The 19,673-nt window shown below is 49.6% G+C and overlaps 1 protein-coding gene across 2 annotated transcripts; it reads left to right on the top strand.

The window, feature by feature from the left end:
• Window positions 1-18: 18 nt before the first annotated feature.
• On the top strand, window positions 19-18,000 carry LCMT1 (leucine carboxyl methyltransferase 1). 2 transcript variants are annotated; one of them, XM_062503376.1, is made up of 11 exons: window positions 19-115; window positions 1,061-1,152; window positions 1,680-1,801; window positions 3,831-3,907; window positions 4,709-4,770; window positions 11,284-11,386; window positions 12,542-12,662; window positions 13,408-13,509; window positions 14,181-14,272; window positions 15,475-15,572; window positions 17,213-18,000. In XM_062503376.1, exons 1-11 carry the CDS (start codon window positions 39-41, stop codon window positions 17,233-17,235), a joined length of 969 nt encoding a protein of 322 aa, XP_062359360.1. In that variant the 5' UTR covers window positions 19-38; the 3' UTR covers window positions 17,236-18,000. The 2 variants fall into 2 exon arrangements, with proteins under 2 accessions (XP_062359360.1, XP_062359361.1); XM_062503377.1 differs by lacking the exon at window positions 1,061-1,152 and having other exon boundaries at window positions 35-115.
• The last annotated feature ends 1,673 nt before the right edge of the window (window positions 18,001-19,673 follow it).

Genomic DNA, 19,673 nt, shown 5'->3' with positions numbered 1-19,673 from the left:
CCGCAGGGCGGTGGCAGCGGCCGGGCCCCGCGCGCTCCATGGCGGCCGCTGCCGGCCCCGACGAGGCGGACGAGGCGGTGCGGGGAACGTGCGAGGACGCGTCCGTCTGTAAACGGTACCGGAGCCGGGCCGGGCTCGCCGGTGTCCCTCCGCACCACGGTGGGGCCGGGCAGCGGGGGCGGGGGGGCGAGGCTCGGGGAGAGCGGCCGCGGGGCCCGGCTGGGGGTCACGCTCGGAGCTACTCCCGGTGTGTGCGCGGCTGAGCCCCTCCGAGGGCCCCTGGTCAAGGATGGGGGATGCTCCGAGCACCGGGGACCCGCACTGCGCTCCAAATCTCTCCCCCCCCCCCCGCTTTTAAACCCTGCCCGGGGGCTTGGCTGTAAAGCAGCGTCCACTGCTGGCCCCCGGCTAATAACGTTTGGTCGGTTTTGATATCTCAGCCAAGAACCATCTTGGTGTTTTCAGATTTCTTTCTTTCTCCCCCTGCAGGATGAGCACTGCGAGGGGGATGAGTTTCATTGCTCCGTAGTGCCTGGGTGGAAATTAAATCTCTGTTCTTGCTGGTTGGTCGGGCTGGCCTTACGGGTTTTGGAGCAGCAGATCTTTGGGTGGTTGAGTTTGGGTGGAGAGTTTTCCTTTTGCAATCAATTGTAAAACTCCGTGCTAAACTGATGTGTAGGAGCTCTGGAACAGCTGCAAGTACCTTGTTATATAACAGTGTAGAAGTAAAGCCTGATTTGTGCATTTGAGGAGCTGGAGACACACTGTTCATCTTTTGGGTCCCCCACGAGGAAGTATTTGAGATTCATGTCTTTTGCTCACAAAATTTTGTCCGACAGTGAGGAGGCCATTAAAAAGATGCCTGTTGAATATGGCACCAGCAAAATTTTCTAACTAAACTTTATATACTTAATTCAAATAGTTCCACACATGGAACAGGTTTTTATGCCATATCTGCATGTGCACACCCAGGCCAGCAGGACCTTTCCAGCCTGTGTATCTTTTAGGGTGAATTCTGATGGCCTTATTTCTTAATTCTTTCTTCCTTGCTGATGCACAGATTTGCTGTGAGTGTTGGCTACTGGAAGGACCCCTACATCCAGTTTTTTGTGAGACAAGCCAAAGAAAGGAAAGCACCTGAGATCAACAGAGGCAAGCTGGAATGGGAATGGGGACATCTCACCTGCCCTGACAAAACCCCTGCACACTGGGAGTTAGGGTGGGGAGGGAATGAGTGAAAGAATGAGACAAGGGTTCTTTACAGCATGCTGTATCTATAATTCCATCTTGTATCTGATACTTTAAATTAATCAATCTGTGAATCAAAACTCTTCCTTTGCTTTCTGTGTTCTGAATGAGCTGTCTCTCTGTGTCCTGGTGTAGAGATCTCAAAGCAGTCAGAAATGTTGGTTTGACCCAGGACAGCTGGGTCTCTGCAAGTGTAGAATTATTCTGCTCTGCTTGAGGTGAAACTTGACTGAAACTTCTGTTTACCCGAGGAGTTGAGTTTTATCAGTGCATGAGGTTTTGTTTGTAATTAAAAAAAGAAAACAAAAGCCCTTAGGTATGTTTAAAAGAGGGCATTATTCTTCCTACAGATCACCTAAAGATCTCTGTGAGTGTTAAATGTGGAGTATTATGTGACAATGGTAACTGCCCAGGGTTTGTGTGTGTTACAGGTTATTATGCTCGTGTGCATGGGGTCAGTTACCTGATCAAGGCTTTCCTGGAGAAGACAGAGTGCAACAGTCAGATTGTTAATCTTGGGGCTGGTATGGACACCCTGTTCTGGAGACTGAAGGTAAGGAGAGCTGCAGGGACAGCCTGGCTGGGGACAGGGGCTGGGGGGCTGCTCTGGGCTCCTCCAGACTGGCTCTGTCACACAGGGCAGGGTGCAGGGGGGCAGCACAGCAGGAGCTCTCACACAGTCCCAGGAGAGCTGGGGTTGGAAGGGACCTCTGGTGATCATCCAGCCCAGCCCCCTGCCCAGGCAGGGTCACCTGGAGCAGGTGACACAGGAACGTGTCCAGGTGGGTTTGGGGTGTCTCCTGAGACTCCACACCCTCCCTGGGCAGCTGTTCCAGGCTCTGCCATGTCAGGGCTCTGCTCTTCCCTCTGTCATGGAAGGAGGTTCTTCCTCATGTCAGGGTGCAACTTGTTGTGTTTTAGTTTCTGGCCGCTGCTCCTCATCCTGTCACTGAACAGAGTCTGGCACCATCCTCTGCCACCCCTGGTGGGATTTGTATGCATTGATGGGATCCCCTCTCAGCCTTTCCTTCTCCAGACTGACCAGGCTCAGCTCCTGCAGTCTCTCCTCACCACAGAGATGCTCCAGACCCCAAACCATCTGTGTGGCCTCTGCTGGACCCTCTCCAGCAGCTCCTTGTCTTTCTCGGAGATCAGGACTGGGCCCTGCAGCTGTGCCTCACCAGGGATGAGTGCAGGGCAGGGTCACTCCCTGACCTGCTGTCACACTGTCCCCACTGGGATTCCAGTTGTGAGTTTATGTAAATCATGGAATCACAGAGTGGTTTGGATTGGAAAGAATCTGGAAAATCATCCAGTCTCACCCTCAGCTGTGGGCAGGGACACCTTCCTCTATCCCAGGCTGCTCCAAGCCCTGTCCAGCCTGGCCTTGGACTCTGCCAGGGATCCAGGGGCAGCCACAGCTTCTCTGGGCACCCTGTTCCATATAAAGGAATGTTTGTGTGTGTGTGTAATTCATGGAAATTCAGGTGTTGTTATTCAGGTGTTGTATGATGGGATTATTCTGAGTGAACACACCTCTGAGTGAATTGTCTTCTCATTAGTGTTTAAATTGTTAAATCTGGGCTCTGGAGGGAAGCCTGAGGAACATTTTGCTTGGTCACAATTCATTGTATTCCATCAGTGTAAGGGAGACAATTCTGATTTTTTTTTTTTTTTTCTGAGATGTGAAGCTTTTGTCTTACCCGCATTCCTATAAAAGCTCTGCCAATATCCTGTTTTGGTAACAGAGATTTTAACAGCTGAAATGGAGGCTATAATTCCAATTCTTTGTCCTTGCGGAGAGCGGGTGTGGTGTAATGAATGTACAGAAGCTGGGAGCCAGTTACTGGGGTGCTCTGAGTGCTGGTTCCACCTCAGAAACCCACGGGTTGACAGCCAGAGCAGGCAGCAACATCCATCACAAAGGGACTGCTGCACAGGGAGAGCCTTGGCACAGCTGCTCCTCCAGGCTGGGAAGTTGCCAACATGGCATGAAGAGCTCTCCCCTCTGGTAGTGTAGGCAGGCTGGTGTGCTCTGGAATGTGGGCACTGTCTGGGTGAGCCTGTGCAAAACATTCTTGGTTCTTTCCTTGGAAGGCTCTGCTGAAAATCATGGTAGATGCTGTGGCAGTTTCCTGTTGCTGTGCTCTCCCAGTTCCCCAGACACATGGTTGGAGTGTGTGTTTGGTGAGCTGCTGTCTGGGATTTGAGTCCTGCTCCTCTCTGGACACATGCCAACCCTACCTGGACACGTTCCTGTGTCACCTGCTCCAGGTGACCCTGCCTGGGCAGGGGGTTGGACTGGATGAGCTCCAAAGGTCCCTTCCAACCCCAGCTGTCCTGGGATTCTGTGATTACTTAAAATGTTAAATAATTTCTTTAATTCTTAGACAGCATTCTAATGTCTCTCAGCTGTTTTTTGTTGGATTTTAGGGGGTTTTAAGCTGTGGGACATTGTTATACCACTGTTTAAAATGCCATCATATGCCAAACCAGAACTGTTCAGATTTTGAGGTTCTGTCTTGTCCTGTGCAAGTGAAACTTGAGTGTCCCTAATTCTAGTATCTTCCTCCAATTCCCAGGATGAAAATCTTCTCCCTAGAAAATATTTTGAAGTGGATTTTCCAATGATCGTTGCAAGAAAAATCCATAACATCAAGTAAGTGTGAGGCCTGTGTTCAGCTGTGGGAGACTGTCAGTCAGTGTCAGTATTTCATCTCTGCTGAGAAACTCTTCATATTCTGGGATGGGAGAGAGGTGAGACCCTGGCACAGGGTGCCCAGAGAAGCTGTGGCTGTCCCTGGATCCCTGGAAGTGCCCAAGGCCAGACTGGAGAGGCCTTGGAGCAGTCTGGGACTGTAGGTGTCCCTAAACATGGCAGGGGTGGCACTGGGTGGGCTTTAAGATCCTTTCCAAACCATTCCAGGACTGTATGTAGAATAAAGGTTCATTGTGCAGGCAGGCTCTGCAGTGTCCCAGGCTGGAGAATGTGACTGTGAAGGCTTTAGGGAGCCAAGCAGAGCTGGCTCTGTGGCAGGGACAGTCTCTGACAGTTAGAGGTGATGAAGTCTCTTACTGCTGAAGCCAGTGCTGAATTCCCAGATGTGCCTGTTCACTTGGAGGCAGGGCAGCTGCTGCTGCATGGGAATATCCTGTTGGAATGAACCCATTAAGGGTTGTTGAAGACACATTACAGAGTACCTGGATTTCTCTTGAAAGATTCTCTCAAAACTTAAATTGTCTATAAAACTCAGCTCCAACTTCACCGAACTTGCAAAGGTTTTCCTTTCCAGCAGAGGGCAGAGATATTCCCTTGGCTGCTTTTGGCACACACACACAGACACAGACACACACACAGATATATATATATATATATATATATATATGTTAAGAGAAAAGCTGTAAGCACACTGTTAAACAGGCTTAACTGCTCTGAGATGCTTCTTCCTTCTTCCCACAGATCAAAACCTCCCCTGTCAAAACCAATTATGGAATCCCATTCAGGGGACTCTCTTCTAATAGGTGAGTCATCTTCAAACTCAGTCAGTGATGTACTGCAGCACTTTTAAAACTTTTCTGATCATTTTGTTCTGCTATGTGGGCAGGCTTTTAATGTTTGAAATGCTGTTTGGACAGAGAATTGGGAGGGAAAAGAGGCTTTTTTCTTCTCTTACAGACTCCTGCCCATTTGTTCTGTGTCATTTTAGAAATGTCTTCTCTTTAAATGGTTTTATTCTGGCAGAAAGTTGTTGGGTTTTTTCTTTTTCTCTCATATGTAGCTCTTTTTCTGTCACAGGAAGGGAAAAAGTGCTACAGAGAGGCATGGATACTGGTTGAAAATATCTGTTGAGTGTTTATCTGCTTTCTGTCTCATTAAGAGCACAAGTCTTTACATTTAACAGACTTTTCACAGCAGAAACACAGCCTGCACAGTCCAGGCTCATGATCCAGTGCTGTTTGTTACATTTTGGTATTAAAAAGATGGTAATTTCAGGTGGTTTGGTGTGGTTGTACTCTCTCTAACCTCATTATGGAACAGAAGGTTGTGGACTCCCCATCCCTGGCAGTGTCCAAGGCCAGGTTGGACAGGGCTTGGAGCACCCTGGGACAGTGGAAGGTGTCCTTGCCCATGGCAGGGGTGGCACTGGATGATCTCTAAGATCCCTCCCAGCCCAAGTCATTCTATAATTGTATGTTTGTGTCAGGACTGCACTTGAAAACCTTTTTACTTGTGGAAAATTCCCTGGGTTCCATTGAGTTCATGTTCTCAGTGCAGATGCTGAGGTGGTGCAGCTACCTTGGACAATTTAGGAGGGGCAGTAATTCCCACATCCAGCACAGCAGCTGCTCTGTGTGAGCAGGGGTGGCTCTGGCAGAGCCTGGTGCTCCCCGTGTCACCACCTGGGGCCCCTTCCATGGGCACAGTCCTAGCCCAGGCTCTGGGCACATTCTGCAGATTTTATTGCTGCACGTGATCGGGTCTTCACTTCCCAGCTCTGCAGATGTCCTTCGAAGGGCAGAGTTCTCCCTGTACCCTCAGGACCCCAAAGATGAAACCCCAGAACCTCAGCTGAGGAAAAAAAAAGGGCTCCTGGGGACCCCTGAGTTCCAGTCCAGGCAGGCCCTCCTGGGGCACATCTGGCCCCAGGGAGATGTGCTGCACCAGCACTGTCCCAGAGGCACCCCAGATCCCTGCCAAGGGCTGGCTTTCTGTTCCTGGAGAGCTGCAGGTACACCTGAGACAGCAAAACACCTGCAGACCTTGCAGCCTGCACTGCTGTAATCTGTCCATAGCCAGTTCCCACAGCACTGGAGTGTACTGGTGAGACAGCAGCAGCTCCAGAGAAACCAGTGGTTCCTTCTCAGTGCTGGGTGTTAAAACTTCAGAGTCACAACCTTGCTGGTGCAGCTCTGCTGCTCCAAGGTGTTTGGGATGCAGCAGCATGTCCAGGACATGTGGAGATGATGGAAATGTTGTGGAACTCCAGTTTGAACTGGCCCCCAGGCACAGGGAGATACAGTGAGATCCCTGTGAGCTCTGGTGTGAGGATCAGTGGATGGAACTGCTTCACGGGCAAGTGCCAGCAGAAGAGGTGCTGGGATAAGTAGATAAATCAACAAATGAACAGAGTTCTTACTGATCTAAAGGGACTTGACAAGGAATTTATTCAGCTGCTGGGTGGTCTGTGCCCTCTCATTGAACAGTCTCCAGCTGGAAGGTTGTGCCTGGGACTCAGGAGGGCTCCAGGGGAAATCCAGGGAATGCCAAGGCATTGGGACTGATGTCTGTGCTGAGCAAATCACAGGAACTCTAACAGACAGACTTAGTGGAACACAGGGATCATAGGATGTGTTGAGAAAGAGTCACCATGGCTTTTGGAAAGGTAAGTTGTGCTTCCCAGATCTGCTGGAGTTCTCTAAGCCAACATATCTATTGGAAAAGGATGTCAGTACAGTGCTTGGATTTCAAGAATGTGTTTTGACTGTGTCCTATGGCAAAGTGTGCCAGAGAAATGGCACAGTGGTTATGGGGAAGGAATGGTTCTCATATGGATGAGGAGCTGGGATGGAGGGCAAGCATATGTTGTTAATTTTTGTTATGGAGGAGATGGAGATCTGTGCTTGAGGATATGTTGTTGTTTAACACCAAGAAAAAAATTGGGAAAATAGTGATTAGTAAGTGGCAGCTTGTTGGCAAATCTGAACTCTGAAGAGTGGTAAAGAACTGTAGAAGTATCTTGTGAAATTAGTGACTTGATGATGATTTCAATGTGGATTAATAGAAAGTGATGCACATGGGGGGGAAAAACAGTTTGTGCCTCACATGTAAATGATTATTGCTGCCTTCCTGTAGGATCTGGGTAGTAGAATAAATAGATGGATGAAAGCATGAGCTCAGTAATGGTCCAGAAATACAAAGCAATATTAAGTATTTTTGAGAAATTGCTAGAAAACAACTTAGGTGCCAGTGTTGGTAGGTGTTTCCTCTCAGACTTTTCCCTGTGGAGCTGCTGTTGGCCTCTGGAAGGCTGGGTATCATCCTAGGGAGACCTTTGCTCTGACCTGCTACTGCTGTTAGGCTGTGCAGTGTTGTGGGAATACCACCTGGCACAGGGGAGCAGCATTGCCAGGTAGGGAAATGTTACACATTTCTGTGGGGATGTGGACCAGGATTTTTAGAATCCTGTCCCTCCCTGTGCCTGCCTCCCCACACCAGTTCACACTCCTGTGTCTGGCACACCAGCGGTGATTAGTTGAGGTTGTTGGGAATTTTGGATTTGAGTCGTGCTGGTATTGGGGTTCTCTCACTGCTTTTCTGCTGACCCCGAGTGTTGGCATGGCATGAAGCTGCTGCTAGCACAGCAGGTAACACACAGCTTCCCTGGCATCAGGGCAGCCCAGTGTGCTGGGCAGTGGCCAAAGCAGGGCCAGGACAGAACTGGTTCCCAGCAGTGCAGGTGGTCACTGGACAGCCCCAGGGACAGCAGTGACATCCCTGTGGCAGCACCCCAGCACCTTGTTCTCCAAGCTCGGGTGCTGCCTGGTGGGTGCTGGGAGAGCAGTGCTGCACCTCTGTGACCTTGGCATGTGCAAGCTGCACCTGGTGAGCTGGTCCCCTGTGTGCCTCTCACACCTTCTGCCCTGGCTAGGCCAGCTTGGCCACTAGGTTGTTTCAGCTTCCCTCCATCTGCAGACTTTCTTGTGACCCGGTGTGGGTGTCAGGGGGACCTGCAGGGGCTGACCCTGAGCTTCCAGGACAAGCTGAGTGTGTGGCAGTGCCCTGCTAGGCTGGGGGAGAGCAGCATGCAGAGCTGCTGCTTCGTGAAGCTGCCAAAGATACCTTAGCATGAAAACCCTAATGAAGTCACTTTGAGTCAATAGTATCCTGCCTGCTGTCTCTTGAAAACCTCCAGGAAATTGTTGCACTAATGTGAGAAGGGAGTAAGAGAAGAAAGCTGAGTTCTTGTGGCAGAGGAAGAGCTTGGTGTGCCTGGAGGCTGCAGTGCTGCCCCAGCAGCTTGGAGGGCCTGAGGCCTCCCTCCAGCACTGCAGTTACTTCTCCTAACATTGCTGGGAAGAAAAGATTCAATGTGGTGAGGTCAAAAGGCAACTATAAGCAGCTCTTGCTACTACTCAGTTACTACGAGCTTATCTTGTTCTGTGACTGTGAAATTTGAACCATTTGTGTTGTTACCTCTGTGCCAAAGTCATGGAAAATAAACATACAAGTGTGTGCCCAGGGCAGAGCATTCTCTATTGATTATTCCTGGAGAGCTGAGCCCTGTGCCTGGGCCAGGAGAGCCTGGGTGGGGTAGGTGGGGTAGTGAGGCTCCTCTTTCTCCCCTTCTCCATCCCCTCCCTTGCATTTCTCAAATATGAGTTTCGTGTTTCTCAATCTTTCATTTCAGCCAAGTTCAGAGAGGATCTTTGTACATGGCTGAGTGTGAGCACTACAGAAATCCCCAGGGCAGCTCTGGAGGAGAACACCCACCCAAACAACCTCACTCAAAAAACAGCATGAGGTGGTGGTGCCTGCATAGGAATTAGTGCCTGGAATATGGGATCTTCAGTGGTTTAAGCCACCAAATGTCTCTGGCTGTGCCACCATTAGGGCAGCTGGCCTGAGTCACAGCACTGCAGTAAGAATGAACACACACAAAATCAATTCAGTTAAAACAAACTCTTGTTCCTCAGAAGAAATCAATGGGGACCCCGTGGCTGTGCTGCCAGGCTGGAACTTGGTTTTCCAGGCTGGAACTTGGTTTTCTTTTTCCAGCTGCCCTATGGATGAGCAGGAATTGTAAAATCCATTTGCAGCAAGGCTGCTCAGTCCTGGGCATCACTTTGATACTTCCCAGAATATCCTGAGTGGGAAGGGACCCACAGGGAACATCCCTTCTCAGCACAGCCCCAAGAATTTCCAGCCCTGCAGTAAGGTAGGAGTTGGTGCCAGAGCTGGCCCAGCAGTTTTGGGGATGTCTGTGGGTTGATTTCTGCCCTCCAGGCTGGGGACAGTGGCAGTTCCAGCTGCCCTGCTGTCAGTGGTTGTTTGCTCCCTAAGGGGGAGGTGATGGAGCAGTTGAAGTTTGCCTGGTTAAGGCTCATCAGATTGAAAAGGGCAAAATTGAGGTGAGATCCTGAGGAGAAATCCTTCCCTGGGAGGGTGGTGAGGGCCTGGTACAGGTTCCCAGAGCAGCTGTGGCTGCCTCTGGATCCCTGGCAGTGTCCAAGGCCAGGTTGGACACTGGGATATGGAAGGTGTCCCTGCCCATGGCAGGAGGTGGCACTGGATGGTCTCTATGGTCCCTTCCAATCCAAACCAATTCAGGATTTTACAACAAAAATGTTGAATCAGTGTGGTGTGAGCAAGGCACGTTTACTTCCACCTTGGAGTCTGTGCTCTTCTTCTGGATCACTTAAAAAGTTTTGTGGTTTATTTCTGGCTTTTATTTCTGTTCTTTATTGCTGTATTTGTGTGTCCAAGCCTCCAAAGCTGGACAGGGAGCTGGCATTAATTCCCTACTAATTGTGGTGGCTGACGCTCGCTGTGCCGTATCCATGGACAGAAACCAACCCCTATTTAAACACTTCCCTGTGTGTGGTGGGGTTTTTGGGTGGCTTTTTTTGATGCCATTATCATGGCCTTGATGTAATCACTTAAATAGAAGGGTGTGGGAAGTAGTAAAGCTATTACAGAACATGCACATGGAAAAAGCCTTGACTCAAAATGTTGAATCATTCAACATGCTGCACTACTTTTCTTTTTTTTTTCCTCTTTTATTCCCTTGTAACTCTCTTTCTGAACTGTTTCTGATTCCTGGATCTGCTCCCAAGTGTTGCTGGAATGGCAGCTACTGTGGCTAGTGCTACTTTCAAGGAGTTGGTCACTTGAAAACTAAGCAGAGGTGCATCCTCTGGAATGTTTGATCACTGCTTCATGTAATAATTGGGAAAACCCACACTTGTCCCCAGTTTTTTTGTTCTCCTCTCCTGAAATGGAAACCCCTTTCATCCTGCCCCTTCATCCACTTGGCTTCTCTTGTCTCCTCACTCAGGCTGTGCCAGAGGAGGCTCAGGTTGGACATCAGGAGGAATTTCTCCATGGAAGGGGTGGCCAGGCACTGGAAGGGGCTGCCCAGGGAGGTCTGGAGCGCTCTCCAGAAAAGCTGAGTTGTTCCAGAGCCATCCCAGTGTTCCTGCAGGACTTTGGCTCTGGCTGGGTTTGATGGAGCACTTGGGAAGTGCCTCCTGTGGGCACTGGGCTCCTCCAGGCTCTTCCTGGGTGCATCCATTGCTGCTGGGTGTCAGAATTATTGATGGCAAGGGGCTCTGCTGCTTCTTCCCAGCTGTGCCAGGGGCTCCTTGGGCTCTGGGATTTGTCCCTGCTTCATGCTGGGAAGCATCCACAGGATCCTCTTGTATCCCAGGGGAATATCTGTTGCTCAGAATACCTTCTCTAATTTGACTTTCCTTAAATGCCACCACTAAATCATACCAGAAGGCTAAATGCTAACGTTATTTTGGCCTCAGGTCTATGTCTGCTCCCCGTATTTATTATATAATTGCATATATAGTTAATTCATAGATCTATAATCGTTGTTAATATTTGAAATATTGTCACTTAGCTTCGTTTTTCAGAAAATGATGTATTTTTATGTAGTTCCTACCTACATACGTTGGGCCATCTAAGAAGACTCTCAAAAAAAAAAACAAACCAAAAATCATGCCTTTAATCTTCCCATTTTTCTTCTCTCTGCATTCCTGGAAACCATGGTAACAGCTGGGATAACCTCTCTGCTTCAGCATGGCTGCAGAGGGAGAGAGGAGGCTCAGTGCAGGGTCTGCTGGTGATGGAGCACTGGAAAACACAACCAGGAAGGGCATTCATCTTTTAAAAAGAAGAGTTTGCTGCTCATAGTTTGGTGTAACAGACTTTGACTCACAGCTCCTGTGCTCCTGTGTAGTTTTTTTGGTTCACAGCTCCAGCATCCCTCTCATTTGTAACCTTAGTCTCTCCACATTTTTGCCCTGCAGATTGCCACAGCCTGGACTCCAGTCGATATTCCATAGTAGGAGCAGACCTGCGTTTCTCGTCAGACCTGGAGGAAAAGCTAAAGAAACATGGCTTGGATGTACAGTAAGATCATAGGGTTTTAATTGGGTTTTTTTGATGGGGGCTTGTGGAAGCCCTTGTCCAAGGCCAGGTTGGATAGGGCTTGGAGCTGGGGTGGTGGAAGGTGTCCCTGCCCGTGGCACTGGGTGTTCTCTATGATCCCTCCCAGCCCAAACCATCCCAGCATTCTGTGATTTCTGAGTTTTATCTCTGTCATTGTTTTCTGTGGCCTCCTCTTAACCCCCTGTTGTTCTCTAAACCTTTTGGTTGGGCTGCAATGGAATCCTTGGCATCTGAATCCCAAAGCTCCTCTGGGGTTTTCTTGTTCAACATGAGGCTTTGGGGGGGCAGGAGTTGAGTTTCTGAGTGGATGATGGACAGACCTTTCAAATGTAAGCAGTATAAATAGCAGCGATCTGGCTGGGTGGGAGAGAGCATATGGGGAAGCAGAATGCATCAAATTGCCATTTAATTCTTTACACTTCCATCCTCTGAAATGTTGCCTTGCTTGCCTACATTGCTGCTCCTTGTGGAATTTCTCTTGCTTCTAGTGACTTTTTTTCCCTTTCATTCCAGCAATTAAAAGCAAACTCAATTATTGTGAAGAAAATCACTTGTGTAGATGTCTATTTTTGTTGTTTTGTGGATGGAGGGGGAAGAGGCAAAGTGCAAACTTACATTTTGTTAGATGATAATATATGAAGATTGTTTTACAGATACTGAAAAAGTTTATCTAATTAAAATTCTTCTTGGAACTTTTTTTAAAGAGGCAACTTTTTTTTTCCTAATTGTAATTAATGCCTGATTTCACTGATCTCCACAAGAGTGTGAGCTGTGTGTACAGGGCACAGCTGTCCTGCAAAGGGAATTTTAACACACCTCAGTTCCTGCTGGCAGAGGATGCACACTGTTCTGTGCTCAGGGTTGACTCTGGGGAGGTTGATCCCTAAAATCTCTGGTTCACAACCACAGGAGTCTGCTGTGGTTCATTCATTCACAGCTGCCAAAGCCCAGTTTTAGTCAATGCACTGAACAGATTTCATTCAGTCTAGTTGCTAAAAAATGGAGCTCTTTCAGGAAATTCTGGGGACATGAAGTGACTTGCTTGCTCACAGTCCTTAGTCGATTTTTCTTGTTCCTTTGCTGGAAATCATGTTCTCCTTTGGTTTTGTTTTGCAGTTTGCCAACGCTGCTGGTGGCCGAGTGTGTGCTGGTTTACATGACCCCCCAGCAGTCTGCAAACCTGCTCAAGTGGGCAGCAAGCACCTTCCCCGTGGCCATGGTTATCAATTATGAGCAGGTAAAAACAAAGGGGCATTTTTAGACCTGCATTGTTGTCATTAAAATGGCTCTCGTAGGTGGGAGGTGTTGAGGAATGAGAGTGGGCCATGTCCTTTTGTAGAAACAGCAGTTTCTGCTGAATTTCTGTAGTAATGTGTTTTAACTTGGAGCTTGGTTAGCTCATTGTAGAGAAAATACAGCTATTCTGAAAGACAATTTCTGGACTATGTTGAAGCAAAATAATTGAGACTTAATCCATATGTGGAAAAAACCATAGAATATTGATTTAGCTGAAGCAGAGGGAAAAGCAGTGATGCTGAGTGCTGGCTCTGGGTGTATAACATTACATAATTACCTCTGTGTTCTTTGGCAAAGTGGTGCAAAAATCACATCAGCATGAACTCTGGTTCTCCCTGTGGAAGTAAAACACTGCCTCGGGGAAACTGGGTGGCTCCAGGAATTAGTAACAGGATCTTCCAAGCTGTAAATCACTGCTGGAGGGCTGAAGGAAGTTGCTGAGAGCTGGAAGCAGAGGCAGTTCTGGTGCCCATGAGGGCAGTGGCACTGTCCCCTGGCACTGGGGCTGCTGCTGAGGAGGAGGAGGAGGCGGCAGGGGGGAGCGAGAGCTGCTGTGAGGATGTGCCACTCTGACATCCTGTGCATTTTGTGACGTAGGCAATGCAAGGGTTTGAGCAGGTTCCTGCTTTTCCTGTGGTTCTGTTGTGGGTGGAAGGGGAACGCTTTTGTCTCCTTGTGTCCCTGAGGTGAACATGAGGGATCGCTTCGGGCAGATCATGATCGAGAACCTGCAGCGCCGCCAGTGCAACCTGGCTGGGGTGGAGCTCTGCAGCTCCCTGGACTCCCAGGTGAGGCCTCAGAGCTCAGGGGGCTGAGACTGAGCTTTGTCAACCTGGCTGCGAGTCCTGAGCGTGCCCTGTGGGGCTCAGCAGGGACCAGGGCAGGGTGGGGCAGTCACTGAGCCCTCTGCTGGGGGCATGGTTTGGCTTGGAAGGGACTGTAGAGACCATCTAGTGCCATGGCAGGGACACCTCCCAGTGTCCCAGGCTGCTCCAAGCCGTGTCCAGCCCGGCCTTGGGCACTGCCAGGGGTCCAGGGGCAGCCACAGCTTCTCTGGGCACCCTGTGCCAGGCCTGCCCACCCTCCCACCCTTCCCAATATCCCATCCATCCCTGCCCTCTGGCAGTGGGAAGCCATTCCCTGTGTCCTGTCACCCCATCCCTTGTAAACAGTCTCTCTCCGCGTTTCTTGTTGGCTCCTTCAGGTCCTGGCAGGCCACAGTTGGGTCACTCCAGAGCTTCTCTTTGATAGCTGAATGTCAGTGGTGGCACAAAACCTCCTGGTCAGAGCCCAGCCCTGCCTGGCCCTGCAGAGATCAGCAGCAGACGTTCAGGGAAGAGTCTGGGAGCTTTTCAAAGGACAGATCAATCAGCTGCCCAGTGAAATCCTGAGGGGGGGAAGCTGTGCTCTGGATTTTCCCTGGAATCCTGTGAAAGCTGTGCTGCCCTTTGTTTTCCAGAGGGAACGACTGCTGGAAAATGGCTGGGAGGATGCCCGTGCTGTCGATATGATGAAGGTTTACAGCTTCCTGCCACAGGCTGATGTCAAAAGGTACCACTTTGGGACCCCAAAGTCACCTTCAGATGCCATTTCCAAGGTCCTTCCTGTCCATGTGTAGTGTGAGATCCCCTGGTGTGACAGAGGAGGCTGCAGGCAGGTGCTGCAGGGAGACACAACATTCCTGAGCCTGAAACTCTGCAGAGCCCCCAGGAAAATGCCTGCATTGATGATCCAGAGGGTGCACGCTGCCAGGAGCAGACTGGAAGGAGTGATGGCTTATTTGGGTGTGACAGAAGGCATCTCATGACAGAAATTTGCAGATGGAAGATGCCGCAGAAATTCTGTGTTGACTTTTTGCAGTCCCCAAGATGTTTCTTGTGAAGATTTTGTGAAGATTTTGCCTGGGGTTAAACCAAGACACGTTGAAATCATGAGGGGGAGACTGCTGGGTCTGCGGAACTCAGAGCACAGAGCAGGGACTAAAGGCTGTTAACAGTCACTAATCTGCCTGGATTTTGTTCATAGTTCTGCCTTAAATGCTATAAACAGTGGGAAATGTTAAGGAGTAACTTCTCAGGGATATAATGTGAAATGCGAATTGCTGTGAGTCATTCATAGTTGGAATTAGCTGAGCAAGTTACCTTGGTCAAAATATCCATGTATGGGGGTTTCTCAAAGCCTGGAACTGCACAGGTGAGAGTGGAAATCAGAGGTGGTTTAAATAGGAACAGGGATGTGTGGTGGGACCATATGGCACTGGTGGAGACAGAGCTCGTGCTTTCTCTGCAGCATTTTTGGCTACCTTGGATCTGTTCAGCTCCTTGCACTTGTTCCACATGCCAGGAAATAGGGTTATGTAAACTCTGTCCTCCAGTATCAGTGAGGCAAATGCTTTTCCTTTAGTAAAGTCTTTCCTGGAGTGTTCCTCTGCAGCACTTCACACCTGGGAGTGCACTTAGGAACTTTTGCCCCTTTAGCTCCTCAGTAGCAGCCCTGGTATTGTGAGGAGGACACAGATGAGTCCTGGAACAGGGAATTGCAGGGATGAGGAGTTGAAAGCAGCTGGTGTGTCACTTGTTCCTTGCATTGACAGGGGTGGGAGCAGTGGTGGCATCATGAACAAATACCTGTAACTATTCCCTGCAGGGGTAACTGCCTTTCTGGCATAATCTTCACTTTCATGGAGTGAGCAGTTCAGTAAAAATTCTGCCGAGAGTCCAGCTCAAATCCTGACTTTTATTTTATGCCTACAGAATAGAAGCCCTTGAATTCCTGGATGAAAAAGAACTGTTTGAACAACTGATGCAGCACTACTGCATCTGCTGGGCTTCCAAGGACAGCAGCAACCTGGGTAAGGTTCTGCAGCAGCTGGGGGTGATCCTGCTCTGGAAATGCCCTGTGGGATGGGATGTCATGGGATGTCATACCAGGTGTCCTCAGAGCCCTCCTGGTCCAGGGTTGGGTTCTGCTGCTCCATCCCAGGGCTGGGATCACCTCCCAGCTGGGGATTGTTCCTCTACAGCCTTTGGGGGATTTATGGGCATCCAAGTGGGGAGCCTGTCCAGTACAGGGGAGTTGGAATTTTTGCACCAGAAGATGCCGTATGGGTTACTTTAAATAACTGCCTGCTTTATCCCATCAGTGCTAATTGAAAGGTTTACAAATCCCATGCATGGGAAGTGCCATATGGGCACACGGTATATGAAGGCACAGTGTCCTGACAACACAAAAATAAATTTGTATTACTTATCCCAGGCTTCTCTGCACTGTCCCCATTTGCAGCCATCTGACACTGAAGTTTTCCACACCACTTTCTCCTGGGGGAAGAATATTCCCTCTGAAATTCACTGTTTTTATGTGTCCCTTTTTTCTTAAAATTCTGTCTCTCCTGGACTGGAATTTCTGTGAAATTCCAGAAAGACTTGATTTAGGCTTTCTCTAGCATTTGGATGTTGCTGCTGCTCAAGAAGTGCTAAAATGAGGGGAATTGTTTGGCTGAAGGATGGATGGCCACAGCCTGTATTTGTCTAGATTAGAAGAACAATTCTGTTGCAGTCACAGTTTGTCTCAACTTCTGGCTGCAATTTCAGGGACTTCACTCTTTCCAGAAAACCTCTGCCTGCCACTTGTATCATTGTCTCCCCTTCATCCTCTCTGCCCTTTCAAGAGCAGATTTTATTGCTGTTATTTTATTGATTGTTCCTCAGCAAACGGGAACAGATTTGGTATCTGCAGCCTGGCTGGGCAGCAAAGCCTCTGACAGAGCTGGTAAAAAGAGATTTTCCTATAAAAACTGGTAAAAGGAGCTCTTCAGCACCCTGTTGCTGCTGCTGGGACAGAGCTGCTGCCTAGTGGTGTTGCTCTCCTGAATCCTGCAGAGTCTGAGCCCAAAACCCACGTTCTGCACTGGATTTCTTCAGGCTGAAAAGTGGTGCCTGTAACACGCAACTTATTTTTAGAGGAGCTGAGGCCCTAAAGTTCCCCTGTTCATAGCAGCCCCTGTTTTGGGGATCTCAGCATTGTTCTTTGCTGGGATTAGAGAAGGGCCTAGGACAGCTTGGGGTGCTGAGGTTGAGGGGTGCAGGTGTCTTGGTTATGGATATGCATTACTCCAAAGCAGGGATTTTTTTATCCAGTGTGAATCTGCTGCCCTCATTAATGGTACTTTCCCCTTCTTTGTCTTCCTAATTTATGGGCAGACCCTGAGGTTCCTGAACTTTGTGTTGTTCCTTCTGCCATGAATAACTCTAGAGCTCCTGCAAATTGACTTCATCAAATTAATTGCTGCATCCCAATCCAGAAAGGGTTAAAAAAGTACAGCCCAACCCTTTTCCTGCTTTCTGCACAGCCAAATCCTTTTTGTTTAAGTTTAAAAAGATGAAATCTCTCAAAGCATCTTTCTTGCTGTATGTAACTGAGCTGGTTTCAGTGAAGGGCAGGGAGGGTAAAGAATAAGTAAATTCCCCTAAATCCCTCTTTCTCTTCACACAGGTCTGGCAAACATCGACTTCTGAGGGCTGCAGGGAGGGGAGCACTGGGGAGCCCCATGACTGCCTTGGCTCAGGCCAGGACATGGAAGGGATGGGATTTGCACGTGCCAGCCCTGGGCTGTGGCTGGGACAGCTCCTGGTGCTGCTGCTGGGACAGGCCTGGTGCCTTTGGGTGGTTCCAGGGAATATTTCCTGTGAGCAGGACTTGCCTCCCGTTCCCAGCTGTCTAACAGTGGACTTGCACAAGGTGTCAGTAACTCCTGTTTCAAGCTTGCCTTCCTTAGTTTCAAACTGAAAGTGTTCTTGGATTCTTTGATTTCCCTGTCTGTGTTTTTGTGGATGTGTAACACGTGTTTGTGGCAGGAGCCTGGGGAGCTGCAGCAGAGGGTGCCTGGCTGAGCAGGGTGGGAGTTCTGTGCATTTTTGTTCTGTTCAGGTCTCATTTTGATGAAGTGTCGCCATGTTGGCTTCTCCAGGCTTCAGTGCAGTGCAAGGCTGTCACTGCTGGGTGCTCTTGGAGGGGAAGGGTGAAGGAGAAAGAGAGCCCTGACCGTGTTCAGTGATGTACAGGGAACTGGAAAATAGACTCAATTGAACTGGGAAGGGCTTAGCTTGTGGTTTCAGCACTGGGATGCTGAAGAAAGAAATTAACCTCAATTTGCACTGCTTCTGGTAGTATCTTTACACCAGTTCCTTCTTCTCTCTTTCCCCTTAAAAGAAGCAAAACAAAATCCCAACAGCAATGAAAGCCCTTGTCCTGTTGTTTGAAATTGAATCTTGCAACCTTCCTATGAGAAAAATAATAAATGTTTAGTATTTATAATTTGTCTCGTTTTGCTTGCTAGAAGTGACTGGTTTCTATCTGATTTTGTGACGTTTTTCCTCTCACCCAGTGCCTCACCAGGAGTATTTTTTTAAAGCAGTTGCTGGCAGGCCCAGGAAAGCTGTGGCTGCTCCTGGATCCCTGGAAGTGCCCAAGGCCAGGCTGGATGGGGCTTGGAGCAGCCTGGGACGGTGGAAAATGTCCCTGCCGTTGGCAGGGTGGCTTTGAGGTCCCTTCAACCCAACCCATTCTGGGATCCTGTGGAATGACCTTTTCCTTCAGGGATTAAAAATGAATCCAAACATTATCCCCCAGCCACAGCCCTACACCCCCTCTGCACTGCAGGAGCCTTCCTGAGCACTCACTAACGCCCAGAGGCACCAACCCTGCCCTGCTCATTTCATGGCAATTAAAAGAGGAATTCAGCGTGGCATTGAAAACCCACCTCTGCTATCAATTTAATTTAATTTTGGGCAGACCCCCTTTGCGACTGTGTTCTCCAAACCTCCTGTGGCATCTTTCTGCGTGGGAGCCAAGCTGGAGTCATACCTGCCCTGGAACATCCAGCTCTGTTCCTTTGGAGCTGGTCCCACCTGGGAAGCACCCCCTGAGCTGGGGCACTTTCCATCTCAGCGGGTTTGAGCACGGCTCATTGCAGAGATGTCCTGGGTTCCATCAGTCTTCTGTGTCTTTTTAATCACAATTTCATCCCTTTGTGTTTGGGAAGAATGGCTCTGCTGGCACGAGGCAGATCCTGGTGCTCATCCATCCTGTTTTGTGTAATTGGCTCCCCTAAAGTGAGAACGTGGCCCTGGAGTGGAGCTGCTGCCGTGGGGTGAGAGGAACCACAGTGCCTCAGTTTGCCTTTCCCTTCCCAGCCCTTCAGCATCCAGCTGGGAGAAGGGAAATCACTCCTGCAAAAACTCTCGCAGCCTCTCCTCGGTGTTGGCAGCAGTGGTGAGGAAATTGGGTCACCTTGTGCTCCAGGGTTCCAGCAGGATCAAAGGAGCTGGGATCCCTGGCAGCTGCTGGGGGAGGACAGGGTGGGCAGCCCAGTGCTCAGGGTTCTGCTGACTGAAATAGAGAAATAAATCTTGCCCTGTCTCCAGGGAATGTTTGGATGTGGAGGGTGCTGCTGGAGCAGCGCTGCTCTGCTGGGAAGCTGCTGGCTCAGGAAGCTTTTCCAGTTCCTGGCTCCTGATGCTGCTGCCTGTGGGATGTGTGATCCCTGGAGCTGCCCCTGGGTCTCTGCCTCTCCCTCCTGCTCCAGCCTGGCCTTTTCCCTGTGGGATTGGTACTGGGTGGGTGGTGGATAGGATGGCTGGATAGGGTGACAGAACTCATCCCTGAGGGTCACAGAATGGTTTAGATTGGAAGGAGCCTTTAAAGCCCACCCAGTGCCACCCCTACCATGGCAGAGGCACCTTCCAGTGTCCCAGGGTGCTCCAAACCCTGTCCAGCCTGGCCTGGGACACTGCCGGGGATCCAGGGGCAGCCACAGCTGCTCTGGGAATTCCACCCTGTGCCAGGGCTGCCCACCCTGCCGGGGAAGGATTGTGCCCAGGGAGGCTGGAGAGGAGCATGCTCAGGATGGGTTCCCCAGAAAGGGGAATGGCATGGGGAGCTTTGCTCAGGAGGA

This window comes from Cinclus cinclus, chromosome 16, assembly GCF_963662255.1.
Source record: "Cinclus cinclus chromosome 16, bCinCin1.1, whole genome shotgun sequence".
NCBI classification, from domain to species: Eukaryota; Metazoa; Chordata; class Aves; order Passeriformes; family Cinclidae; genus Cinclus; species Cinclus cinclus.
Note: the sequence above shows the minus strand (reverse complement) of the source record. Positions and strands in the feature narration are given on the sequence as shown.

Coding starts and splice junctions, on each gene's coding strand:
- LCMT1 (XM_062503376.1), top strand. CDS start 39: ATGGCGGCCGCTGCCGGCCCCGACGAGGCGGACGAGGCGGTGCGGGGA. Junction 1,802..3,830: donor CCCTGTTCTGGAGACTGAAG/GTAAGGAGAGCT, acceptor TCCAATTCCCAG/GATGAAAATCTTCTCCCTAG. Junction 14,273..15,474: donor CCACAGGCTGATGTCAAAAG/GTACCACTTTGG, acceptor TTATGCCTACAG/AATAGAAGCCCTTGAATTCC.